At 45.2% G+C, this 13,833-nt stretch overlaps 1 protein-coding gene across 1 annotated transcript in view; it reads right to left on the bottom strand.

The window, feature by feature from the left end:
• The window catches only part of FAT3 (FAT atypical cadherin 3), a 501,079-nt gene that overhangs the window by 49,769 nt on the left and 437,477 nt on the right, over positions 1-13,833 (bottom strand). The window contains exons 13-16 of the mRNA XM_006092757.3: positions 5,349-5,738; positions 2,628-2,842; positions 1,367-1,504; positions 271-414 (exon numbers count right to left, since the gene is read on the bottom strand). Coding sequence (XP_006092819.1) covers positions 271-414; positions 1,367-1,504; positions 2,628-2,842; positions 5,349-5,738 — 887 coding nt within the window. The remainder of the gene's footprint in view (positions 1-270; positions 415-1,366; positions 1,505-2,627; positions 2,843-5,348; positions 5,739-13,833) is intronic.

Raw genomic sequence — 13,833 nt, 5'->3', positions numbered from 1 at the left:
TCAGATCCTTAGCTCCTTCACTTCACGGGGGTGGGGTGGGGACAAACGGTGTGTGGAAAGTACCTGGCACTTGAAAGAACCCCACTGGTGACTGCACGTCTCAATATCTGTGAATCAGTTGCAATAGAAAATGCAGACTCTTTTTATACCAGCCCTGTGCCTGGGTGAGTTGATATCAGGTAAAAAACAGTAATAAACCATGCCGAGTAACAGCAGAGAAAGGAAGCTGAGTGTGTCAAGACAAGTGCCCGACAGGCCCGATTCACGCACCTGAATCACAGCGGTATAGTTAGCAGGTGTGAAGACAGGGCTGTTGTCGTTCACATCGGAAATGTCAATGTTGACGGTGGCAGTTGACGACATCACAGGAATGCCACTGTCTGCTGCCTGGACAAGCAGGGAGTATCCGGACACCTGTCGAAGCACAGAGAGCTGACAGTGAAGAAGTGCAGTGTCTCCTTCCTTCTGCACAAACTCAGAGGCGCTGCAGGCTCTGCTCGGCTTTGTTGAAGTTCAGCCTTCTCCTCTTAGAATCTAAACCAGGGTTTCTCAACCTTGGCACCATTGGGGCCAGGTAATTGTTTATTGGGGGCTGACCTGTGCTTGTACAATGTCTAGGGGCATCTCTGGTCTCAACCTACTAGAAGGCAGTATCACCTCCTGCCAATTTGTGACAACCGAAAATTGACAGGCTCCAAACATATGGTGTGTGTGTGGGGGGGTACCCATATGTTCCCAGGGTTGGGGGCAAAACCATCTCTGGTTAGCATCGCAGCGCTTGGCCTTTGTTCAGACAGGACCGTTGTCAAAACTGATCTACCTTATCAGTTTTGATACTTCGGGAGTTAGGGGTCTATATCACCGAATGAGGTCATTCTGCTTGTTAGCATCACTACTAGAGCACCTTTATTCCCATATTTAATTTCTCCTTGAAGATAGTAGTTTTTGGCTAAAAAGATAATGTTTAGAAACTTAGTTCAACCTTGGACAGAGGAATTTTCTGCATCATTCTTTTTGACCTAGATTCCTTCAGGGGGTCCTTCTGTACCACGGGATCCCAGTGCTCAAGATGCTTTTCTGCCTCCTCGCTGGAGGAAGGACCAAACTTCAAACCATCCAGGAAGACACATATTTGCTTTTCCTTAAAACATTCAAAAGTAAGAAACTGCCAACATCTATTGGCAGAAAATTCTTTCAAAGTTCTAACGCCAATACACAGTGCTGCATTTTAGCCCCTCCCTTTTCACTCTCAGCATTTAGAGCAGAGAATCTTCCTACTGCTACTCATTGAGCCAGTGCCCGATTCCAGTGAGGGATGGGTGTGGATGGGAGTGGGTGGGAGGGGAGCTGGCTTAAACTAGCTTACCCGTTCCCGGTCCAATTTCTTCTTAACCTTCACAAGTCCCAAGACAGGATCCACAGCAAATTCATTGTCCCGATCGCCACTCACAATGGAAAAACGAATCTGTCCGTTGGGCTGGCTATCTGCATCCTCTGCTATTAGCTTGATGGGACACAAGCAAAACAGAGGAAAGGCATGACACAAAAGGTTTATTCTTAGGGTTCCAGGTCTGCACAAATGGACACAGCTCTGGTGGTTTTCGTAGGCGCTATGATCAGCAGCGACAGTGAGCATAACCCCAGGAAGACATGATGGGTTTGGTTCCAGAAGCCACTAATGCTGGAGCTGCCATTTTATTTCTGTTAGTTTTTACTTGCCGACAGCCTGCTGCTAGTTAGTCCTGATTTTCCTCAGGCCCGGAGCTAGTCAGGATAGAGCCAGAGCTAACTGTTAGGGATACTCTTGTGATCCTTTTCCAATTCTCAACCTATGCATTTCCATGTTATGGAAGCCCAAGAAAACTCCCTCTCCCACCTGGCCGACATACTCCCCACGGTCTGCTGCTCATGTTGGTGTTGCTGGGATTTAAATGTGTGGGAACAGTTTCACAATGTCCAGGAAGGAGAGAGGGCCTGGGAAGCCCACCCACAGCCTGGTGCTGGGAGAGCCAGAGATAAGGATGAGTGGAAGGACCTGCCCAACCTAGGGATGATGAGCATGGTACGGACGGGATTCACTGTTTCCAAAATGTAATGGGTAAGTCCCCGAGAGCCTGTGTGCTCTCAACACATGATTTGTTCTTATTAGAAAAAAAACCCTCTGGAAAGAGCTCTACGAGTGGCCTATTCATCTTAAATTTGCTCCAATTTCTCTCTCTCTCTCTCTCTCTCTCTCTCTCTCTCTCTCTCTCTCTCTGTAAGGGGCTGGGAGGAATTTTATTCTTTCCTTAGCTACCTAATATCATCTAAAGTCTCTAGTAGTAGGAGCCATTATTATTATTACAACTTCATTCCATGGTGTATCTTATTTTCTCAAAAAATACACATTCCTGGGAGGACAGTGATTATCAGTCACTTACACCTTGATAGAAATGCATTTTTCAAACCCTTTCTAATAGACACCCTGGAGAAGGAACAGTTGGAAGACTGGTGCCTCACTAGGGTTCTTGGGGTTAAAAGGACACTGAAAGGAATGTGGGAAGAGAACCCAAGACAGACTTGGCTCACTTTTTCACTCCATTGAGGATTATTAGCCCCAGACATCTGGACCTCCCACTGGCACCTACCAAAATGACAGAGTCCCCAACCAAGGCATCTTCACTTATGACCGCGCTGTAGACATCTTGGCTGAACGTGGGAGGATTGTCATTCACATCGGTGAGGTTGATGTTGACGGTGGCCACGGCGCTGAGAGCCGGGGTGCCCCCATCTTTAGCTTCCACCACCAGGTAAAACTTTTTGCATAATTCATAGTCCAGGACTTCAGAGACTAAAATACCCCCTTTGAAGAGAAATGGGAAGCTTTAGACTTGATTAGGAAAAAACAGTGGTAAGCAGTTCCACAATAATTGAAGTATTTATAACATCATCTCCAGCCAAGAATATTAGCCATTCAGGAATTTGTTTATTGAATGCCCTTCTGAAAGCACCTGGAGTCTGATGAATGCTGTCAGTGAAAACAGAGTGACCCATCAGACACAACGCTGAAGGCGTCAAGTCTCTGCGTGTTTCTGCAATAGTGCTTTTCTCAAGCAGCCGGAAAGCCTCTGGCATTAGTCGCCCTCATGCAAGTAAGCAGAAGGGACAAGAACCACACCCCTGATAAATGTCTCCCAATGACTCCTCACGTGGACCCGGGCTGACCAAGAATGAGCCGAGATGTGTGGGTGTGAGTGTATGATCCCATCCCTCGTCAGCAAGTAAATACTTCCAGAAAGCTGAAATCTCATTAAAAATAGCTCCAATGTTCCGGGCCTTCAGCTTTCTGTGCTTATCTAAAACTAGGATGGCACAAAGAGGGCAAGGATCTCAGAAACGCCAAGGGATCGTGACACAGTGGAAAGGGAAATACCTAGAAATCAGTGGCCAAATAGTGTGAGCTCAGGGTCCACAACTACAGGATAGAGGTCATGACCCTGTTACAGATGTATTTAAATTAAGCAAATTGAACGGGTGAAAGCAGATTGCTGGGTGCCTCCCCTGGGGGAAGTTCCATGAGAGCTCTTTCCCTCCCAGCCCAGCCCTTTGTGGTGAGGCAACCCCGTCCTGCCTTCATTCTGCCATTGGTTACTGGTCATTGTACTACCTGCAGAGCAGCTCTCAGGGGCACTGACCCCTTTTCCCACCTGAAAAGCAACCAGCAGGACCAAGGTGAGTATGTCACATCCAACTTCTCTAGGAGCGAAGGCTGCCCTTCACTTAAGGCGAGAAACAGAAGTCATACCAATGACAGGAGCCTTTTTCTCTCCATAATTAAGTTTTCTTAGCAGTCATCACCCTTAGCACTTCAGGTCTCGTTATCCAGTGCAAAATGTAAACAGTACTTACCCATTTCCCCACGGTGTCCATATAGAATATCATAGTTAGACCAGCTAAGACTAATACATATTTAAATGAGGAAAAGCCCCATACCTTTTAATTGGAGGTAATGACCTTAATAAACAGAGTTACTGCTGGGAGAAGCCGCTAAGGTAATTCTTCCGTCAATATTTCCATCTCCCTATACTCAAGGTCAGGGACTCTATCTCCTCCATTTTTTTGCACCCTCCATAGCATAGCAGTGTAATTTAGATGTTAAGCAGGTATTCCAAAGTCAGGAAGATCTGAGTTCAAATCCTGGATCCTCTACTTACGGTGGACCCTGGGAAATTATTTAACCTCTTTGAAGCTCTGTTTTTCCTTATATGGAAAACATGAGAAATAACTAATGATGTAATAGGAATCTAGTGCATCTGCTATGTTAGTGAGTGTTGCTAATTATCATAGTTTCTAGTTTATATTTACTGGACTACCCAAATGGACTTCCTTTGCTAACTTGCTCAACAAGTGCATATTCCTTGAGTAATGAGGGAATTATGTCCAGTGGCTGGGAAGTGTAACACCTTTCTTATTTGCAAAATGGGACTACTTTGAAAATATTAATACACACACTGTATGAAAATACAAGGATGAATATATTTACTCTTCCAAAAACATCTAAGCTTATATTCTAAATTACCACCTTTATTTACCCAAATTACCCCTAATAGTTTTAACTCTCTGATGCAAAAGCCCTAGGGGTTTCTCTTGTTTCTTCCTGGGCACCTTTTCCCTAGATCAGCAGTCGCCAACCGGTCCACAGACCACTGGTGGTCTGTGAGGTCCGAAAGGTTGGCGACCGCTGCCCTAGATGATGCCACATCATCCCCAGGGTTTCAAAAGCGTGTGGTGAGAAATGACTATGTTGTGACCAGGAGCAGTGACAGGGTTCAGATACGGTCCCAGTTCCAGCTAACACGGGTGCGGCTGGGAGGACCTGCAGGTCACTTATCAATGTCTGCCTTGGCAGGTACCAGAGAGGCAGCCTGAGTGTGGATGGTGGTGAGCAGATGCTCATCTCCAGGAGCACTTCCAAAACTCATGATCCAAGTTACAGAACCAAGAAACAAACAGCAAAGAGAGAGGAATAAACAAACCCCGTGCTTGCTGTGCAAAAAATACTTCCTCTCCCCAGCTAGGAAGCACATCACTGCTCCCAACCTTCCTGGGAAATCCTGGAGACAGCCTGGGGGTCTAGTATTTGCCAAGTGAGCTCACAGCAGGGGCTTCCAACTGAGGAGGGCATCCTTAGAAGCAGGGTGCCAGAGGGCACTCTGGGATCTGCCAGCTTGCCCTGCTGTGTGAAGTCTTATTTCTGCTGCCAGGGAAGTGGCAGGAGAAAGAGCCCACCAAGAAAAGTGGTTAGGGGGTGGGAGTGGAAGCAGGACAGAATGAAACCTTGAATTCTAAATGGGCTGCTGTTTACCCACCTGTCCTTGGGTTGATCCTAAATTTCCCTTGTTCATTCCCAGACCGAATGAGATACGTAATCTCAGCATTTGTGCCGATATCTTTGCTGGTGGCGAAAACGGTAAGGACTTGGGTGCCAGGGGAGGTGTCTTCAGGCACTGTCACCAGGTAGTCCCTCCTTTCAAACACAGGGGGGTTGTCGTTGATGTCCAGGACGGTGATGGTGACGGTGGCGAGAGAGGACAGGGCCCGCCCGGGGCTCTGGTCGGTGGCCTGCACGCTGATGTTGTAGGAGGGCTGCTGCTCTCGGTCCAGCGGCTGCTCCAGGATGATGATGCCGGAAGACTCGTCAATGGAGAAGAACCCATCGGCCGAGTCTGCCAGGGAGTACACGACCTTCCGATTGATGCCTGCGGGAGACGCAAGAGCGTGAGCGCAAGGAAATGCAGCCTGATGATGAACTCGAGAATCTTGTGGCTGTGCTGACTCCAAAGGACCACACCAAGAAAAACAGCAACTATGGAATCAAAACCCACAGATTTGCTCCTACAAAGATGTCAACTTCAGTTTGTAAATATATATGAAGTAAATTAAATAGTAAAGAAATAAATATTGGCAACAAATATCAGAAATAGTTGGATATTCCTCAGATATTGAAGGAGAATATCTAAGATGCCAATAAATACATGTGTGAAAAGATGTGGCACAGAAAGAGAAGTACTAATAAATTAATTAATCACTTCAACAAATGTTTTCCCAGAGCCTATCAGGCACTGTTTATGCTAGTGCCACAGAAAGAGAAATACAAAATTAATGAATTAATCACTTCAATAAATGTTTACCTAGAATCTACCAGGCACTATTTATTCTAGATGTCAGCGATTCTAGAAATGGGCAAAAGCCAAACATTTGCTGTGGAAATTTTTACATCCTAGTGGGAGTAAATAAGAGATTGGCAACAAAGAATAAAAATAAATGGCATGTTTGGGAGTAAAAAGGGAGAAAAATAAAGCCATAAGGGGGCATAGCAGTGCTGGGGGGAGAGAGTATTTGGGAGACGGAGGGAAGGGTGGTGATTTAAAATACGGTGGTCAGGGAAGGCCTTGACATTTGAGTAAAAACCCCCTAGGAGAGGAGGGAGTGAGCAGTGCAGCTGTCTGCAGAAGAACACTCCAGGCAGAGGAACAGGCAGTGTGAGGGTCCTGAGGGGGAAGCCCATCTGGGTGCTTGTGGAGCCCTGCAGAGAAGACAGTGTGACTGGAGCCAAGAAGAGAGAAATGAAGATGAGATCAGGGGGCAGATCCTGTGGGTGGGGTGGTCAGGTGGGAAGCCATTGGAGGGCTGGGGGAGTCATGTGATGTGACTTAGATTTTAACAGGATCACTCATGAATGAAGAGCCGGTAAGAGAGGAAGCAGCTGGAGGCTCCCGCAGGAATACAGGTATGCGCTATGGCAGCTTGAACAAGGTGGTGGTGAAAGGGATGAGAAGTGAGAAGGGGTCTGGTTCCAGATCTACTCTGAACATGTAGGTGGTGAAGATACTGTTGTAATTAGTTATTCATAACAGGAAAGGAAGAAAGGGAAGACCAGACACTAGAAGCATGTTCCCAGCAAAACAATGGGGGAAGGATCCAATAAAGGGAAGATAGACACATGCCCAGTAAAGGAGGGGTGACATAGGGAAGGTACTTTCCTGTCAATCACACCTGGGGACAGAGATGATTGGTCACAATGGGCGTGGCCACTGCAAGGGTGTGGACATTTGGGAATACATATTCGCCTAAGAAATTCCTTCGATTTTTGCGCTGGACTCTTGGCTTGTGGGGCTCTTTTGCTCCCACTCTCTTGCATTGGCCCCTGTGGCCCTCAGCCACGAGGACCCCCACATAGCAGACTAATGGGCTGCAGCGGGAAACACAAGCTAGGCTAGCCTGAGGCAACAATTGGACTCTACAGAGATGGAAAGGAAACTCAGGACACTGGCTCTGATTTTAGCTCTGCTGAAACCCCAGCTACATTCTTCTATGACTAGACTAAGGGAAACTGGGACTTTGGAAACCCAGGGGTGTAATTCCACAGAAATAAAGCTTTCTACTATATAGCGTTCTCCTGTGGGGCCCCTGGCAATGCTTATTCCAGCGGTACCCCCAGAAGCCCACACCCATGAGCAACAGGGGAAGACGAGGCACCCCCTTCTCCCTTAACAGTGAGATATGACTGTTTTCTGACTGTGGCACTGGCAAGCTATGGGATGCGGCAGAAAAAAGAAGATTCCAGGGTGACTCTTAGGTTTTGGCCTGAGCAAGTGAAAAGAGGGAGTTACCATCAGTCGAGATGGAGAGGATGAAAGAGGATGAGGATTTGGATGGACCAGGAACCGCATATTGGACAAATTAAATTTGGGATGGGCATTTTACTAGTATATTTAAGTAGAGATTCAAGTAGGAAGTTAGTGCAGGGGGCTGGAGATCAGACAGGTTCAAGCTGGCGCTATAAATTGGAGGGTCCTCAGCATTCAGATGGCCCGCTGAGCCAGGAGAATGGATGAGGTCATAAGGGAATGTAAAAGAAACCTAATGGCCAGTGAGCCTGGGGCACCCCATCAAAGAAGGGGGGAGATCTAGTCAGAGGGTGACCTCCAGCTCTATAATTTAAAGCAATGTACTTAGTTGCCAGAATACAATTTTATCTTAATATATACGAAAGCTGAAGCATATCAACCAGGAAATACCCATCAACAACCAGCAAGTTAGTGACTGATGACTGGGTTGACTTCTGGTTCTGAAAACCAGTTTAACTGTTTTCATCCGAGGATCTCAGCACTGCAACAAGGTTTATAAACCTCAAATTCACCAGTCGTTAAGATTTATAAGAATAAAATTTTAAAAGCTGTGTAGGCTGAAAAAGCACCACTTGGATCCTAAGTACTCTTAATGAGGACAGTCAGCAGTCACGACTTCCGTTATGACAACATCTGAAAGTGTCTTTTGTGAATCACGGACCTGCAGCATAGAAGCACTTAGAGGGCCTAAGCCTGTGTTGTTTTCTATGGTAACACCTCACCATGGGGACGGACATTTGGCAGTAACTCCTCCACTGTACAATTTCCCTTAAGCCAAAATTCCCAGCAAACCAATAAAATAATATATCTAGAGGGGATGACATAAATTGCATTATGTGGCTTTAACCAAAAGGTCAACACTAAGAGCTTGTTCTTGGTTCCATTCCAGAGAGTCCATTTTTTCTAAAGTTTCATCATTTACTTTAATTTATTTCTCAAAACAACCACCGTATAATACATAAACACAACCTCTGCTTTTATTGGTGGTGACATTTAAAAAAAAAAAAAAAGGCTTTCCACGTCCCTTGCTGCCGCTAGAAATCAGGCCCCAGAGCAGAGGTTTTCGGGATGGTTTGGGGCTATTTTTAGAGTGTCTGGAAGATTTAATTTTTCACCATCAATTCCTAGGCCCTAGGGTAAATGCACAGAGGGTTGTGCAGGTGAGCAAGCTTGCACCTGAAACACAGTAACACTGCCTGGGTGTCAGAGCAGGTCGCCTGCCCCAGAAGCTGCCTTGACTAGTTGGATGGTCACAGGACACCCCTCAAAGTCACAAGAGTGAATTTATGGAAACATATGAGCAATGGACATAAATACATCAAATAGTTTTCAGGTTTTTAAATCACACACATTCCCTGTGGATTTGACTTCCACCCCCAACTCATGGAAGACCGGTTTTCCCAACAATAAGATGGGGCAGGAGATTCATGCAGGGGCGTTCCTCTGAGCATTTACTGACAACTATAAAACGCACTCCACTGATGCATCAGCCAAGGCTGATGGATTTGCCTGGCGCCACTAGCATTTTTAGGTAAGCACCAGGGCCAACGTCCTATTTTCCCAGTGCTCCCTGCTCAATCCCTTTAAGGATGTAAGTTCTGCTCTTGGACATACTTCCTCTTCAGGCCTGAAGATCATTTAGGAAGCAGGTCCTTTTGGATTGCCTGTGCTGGGAGCAGCTGAGTTGGGAGAGACAGGGGCTGGATTTAACATACGCAAGGCCTAAAGGGAAGGTGCCTGTGTCCCCTTCCCTGGGACAGGGAGCTGAAATATCAAAAATATCTCCCATGTTCCCGGTCTTCAGCTTTCTCGTCCAGCCCCATTCAGAGGCACAGGACTCTGCTCAGATCCCCAAGCAGGAGATGCTGCGTTCTCCCGTGTCTGCTCAGCCGGCCAGCCCTATTGCTGGGGCACTGTGCTTACAAGGCTGACATTAATCAGCCACACAAAGACCATGGCTCCCCTCCGGGCAGATCCTGTTCATTTAAACTCAGTGACAGGATTTTTCTGCTTTACCACGCAGAAAAACCATCCCCTCCCCCCAAGTTGCTGACCTAAACTCCTCCCCGCCCCCCCCCCACCTCCCCATACATTTTGCTTTTGACAGTATCTTGGGCATCCACACCAAGAGGAACTGGAAGATTTATTGGTTACCTCTCCTTTCTGTTACCAATCAGACCGATATGGAAGCAAGACCACAAAAGGTGGAAGGAGTGGGGGGATCCCAAACCAACGAACCTGCTAAATGGCATCACTTATGATTTTGTGGCTCACAAGAAAAGAGCAGTATATATTATTTTTGAAACATATTAACTCCAATTGAGACACAATTGTGATGGCTTTTAATGGTTTCTAGAAATAAAGTCAGATGTGGAAATGCCAATTCGGAGGCTGTACTTTTGGTGTAGCACTTTCTGGGCTGTGTTTCCAGGCAATGGGGTGCTGTCATTGCTAAATGAATGCAGGTCATGTCACTAAAGCAGAAACTTCCTATCCAAGGGCGTTTGATAAATGCCATCCTTCAAATCACCATCCCTTTGCTACATACCCAGCAGAAAAGATGAACCCGAGCAGAGGACTCGCTCGCTAATTGGCCCAATGCTCTTACCACATGTCACGATGTGTTACCATGAGGTATAACATTAATCCATCATTTTGTGTCTGTGTTTTTAAGTATGTAATTCTGTTCTCCAATTTGAGCCTAATTTAATGAGGACAGAGCTACTTAGCTTCTTAAAATGCTGAAATGCCAGGCTACCAAGAGAAGTATGACTTTCATTGCAAGTGAAGTTTCTGCACGTTAGCTGTGGCAAATGGAGCAGGCCTTCAGAGGATTAACATCAAGCAAAAGAAGAATGATTAAAATCCCTATTTGCTCAAAGGAAGTAATAGGTAGTGGCATTCTGTAGAGTGAGGTTGGAGGACAAAAATAGCACATAAAAATTCCCAGTAGGGAAGGCTGTGAAATCCTGGGGTGGATTGTCAAGGGCATGTACATTCCTTCCCTTGAAAGATTTCTAAATGGAGGTGAAGTTCCTCTCAACTTGGCCAAATGGGAAGATGGGTGTTTTGGACATGGGACTGTCAATTGGTCCAGTCCTGGAAGACAGGAGACCTTGCTGCTAGATAGCCCATGATCTGCCGAAACTACGCAAGTTAACCTGGACGAGTCGCTTCACTTCACTGGGTCTCAGTTCTCTTCATTTTTAAAATGACAGAACCGAGGTCAGCTGTGGTCTAAGAGGATCTTCCAGCACTCTGATTCATTCCCAAGTTTAACTAATGACACTGGTTTTTATTTCCAAAGGACTACCCTTCTCCCCCAGCCACCCATTAAGTTGCTAGACCTGGGCAAAAGCGGGCCCTATTGGCAAAGAAAAAGTCCACAGACCCCTTGATCATGATGAACTATTGGATTTTATGAATAGAAAGAAACCTCAACACAGCAGATTCAAACCATTCAGTTAAAATGTTCAGAGTTCACACATACAGCTCACAGCAAGGCTCTTACACCCCAGTGAGAAATAACACCCGCGGCGAGGATCATCCCCAAAGATCTAATCCAGTGTCAGAATAACTCCGCTTTACGTTTGAGATTTTAAAGGTGTGAAAGTCAGCACCAAAACCAAATGGCAGGAGTGGGCAACACAGCAAGTGCACTGAGATTTTTTTCAACTTGATCTTTAAAAAATGTTTTCTCCCCTCCTCCAAAGATCAAGCTCCCTGAATTAAGAAACCCAACAAGAGCTTACGTTGAGGTTGAGGTCTTACTTTGACTCTGTCAGGGCAGGGCCCTGTCCGTGGCACTCATTGCCATACCCTCCTGTGACTGCCCAGGATCTGGCTTGTGTGCAGCACACACAAAATGTGGGTCATACAAAATTGCTATAAACTGGACTTTAGAAAAGGGTTCAAATATATATGGAATACAGGGTGTATGCACACTTGGACTAATGATAAAGGTAGGGTTTATTAAAATACATTTCATTCTCAATATGTAATAGAATCTACAGACAAAGTGTATTCTTTTTTGACGACACCCTCTATATATCTGGGAAAGAAATAATTTGAAACAATAGCAATAAGCTGACTCCAGTAACACCTTAAATTTTGGTTCTAATCATTTTTATGTGAACTGCATTGAGGAGTCATAATTTACATAGAATAACATGAACATGTTTTAGGTGTGCAGCTCATGAATTCTGACACGCCTACCCCCATGAATCCACATCCCTCTTGAGATATAGAACATTTTAATCCTGAAAGTTCTTCATGTCCCATTGCAGCCAGTCCCCTGATCCCATGCCCCAGGCAACCTAATAACTTGTTTTTGAACCAACGTTTTCTCCTGCCTTCATTAATGCCTATTTATAAGCGCTTAGAATCTCACAAGTCTATTTAGATTTCATAGCTTTTATGACCCAGGCATGGTGATTAAGGCATGCTCTTATTTAAACTATAAGGATTATCTTTAGAAGAAAAATGATAAACAAAGCTTTGGTTCTTGAATATGTCATTGCATTCCTTTGCTACGGCCTTTTCCTTAAAAGACAGTAGTTACTTTTGAGAAGTGCAAGCGTTCTATCTTCCTCCCAGGAGACACTGTCTATGACCCTTCCATTTAATAAGGATGAGGCACTGCGTTGAGGGGAAGTGGAGGCCAAAGACATCATCCCTAGCTCTAGTAGCTCAGCAATGTGACAAGGGATTACTTAAATTAATAGCTTCCTGCATGTCTTCCCAGCTCCCCCCTCCCGTCTGATTCTGAATCTACCTCCTGTCTTGAGGCAGGTTCCACAGCCAGGTAAGGCTCCCGTCCCCTTTCACCTAGACTGCTGCAAGACTCCTGACTACAAGCTACTTCAGACTCTACCCTCTCCTGGCCAATCTTAACCAGAGTGAAGTCCTAAAACTGGATCCAGTCTTGCTCAGCTGCTCAAGATGGTTCCTGACTTCCCACTTCTTACAGTCACAAGTAAAAACTTCTGAGAATGGCTTTCAGGCCTCTGAGCCTGGTCCCAGCCCACTCTTTCAGGGTCACTTTCTGCTCCACTTTCATCATGTACCGAGTACTCCATGGGCTCCTGAAGACATCATCCACATTCACTCCTGAGGCCTTGGCCCGCGCTCTTCCTTCTTCGCAGAAGGTTCGCTTCCTCTCCTTCCTTTGTCAAAACCCTACATATTTGCAGGGTCTCCTCTGGCACAGTTCCCTTAATTCCTCAGTTACTTCCTTTTCTTTGGTCCCTTTACATTATTTTTGCATGATCATTAGCTATGTCTTCTCTCCTACTTGATTAAGGTACCTTTTGGGCAGAGGGACTGTGTCTTATTGTCTTTGTGCCCTGTACTGAGCTCAGAGCCTTGCACACAGTAAGAAAGCAAAGCACGCTGAACTGCAGAAGAAACAACCAGGGGACCGAAGCAGGTGTACCAGCATGCCAATGCAATGAATGGAGGTGATACGCATGCTGCGCATGCACAACCACTGCAAATGCATGGTTACAGAAATGAAGAAATTCAAAAGGGTGCAACACAGAGAAACCAGGAATATTTCGTATTAAAAATGTACATAAAAACCTTCACAGCTATATCATAAGCTATTGCTAAATAGATGTCTGCATTTATGAAAAAAACTGGAAACTACCCAATTTTCCAAGAATGAGGACTGGTTCAATAAAATCTAATACATACATATCACAGGAACACTATACATACCTCATCATATGAAAGTGTAAAAGGACCTATAAGGACACTGAAATAAAGGGAAGGCAAAAGGAGGTTGACAGTTGTGAGTAGGTGGAAGTTTACTCTTGTATTATTATTAAGTAAGTATTATTTTATTTATTACAAACAAGTATAAACCTACTTTTGTCCACCCCTGTATGTTGCAAGCCAGTGAGAAAGGCAGGTTACAAAATAATATCTAGTTTACAAGCCACTTTTTGTAAAGTAAAAAAAGGCAGAAGTACCTTCTTATCAAAATGGCAACAGTGCTTAGAACTGACTTGTTTTTCCTTTTTGCTTGTCCTTCCAGGTTTTATACCATGGACACAGATCGTGTTTGTAATAAGTAAAATAACTAGTACAAAAATCACATACAGGGAAAATAACTCTTTAGTATCACTTTTGAAGAGAAGTATAAATTTCAAGGTATTTCTAG

Source organism: Myotis lucifugus, unplaced genomic scaffold (assembly GCF_000147115.1).
Source record: "Myotis lucifugus unplaced genomic scaffold, Myoluc2.0 scaffold_104, whole genome shotgun sequence".
Lineage (NCBI taxonomy): Eukaryota > Metazoa > Chordata > Mammalia > Chiroptera > Vespertilionidae > Myotis > Myotis lucifugus.
Note: the sequence above shows the minus strand (reverse complement) of the source record. Positions and strands in the feature narration are given on the sequence as shown.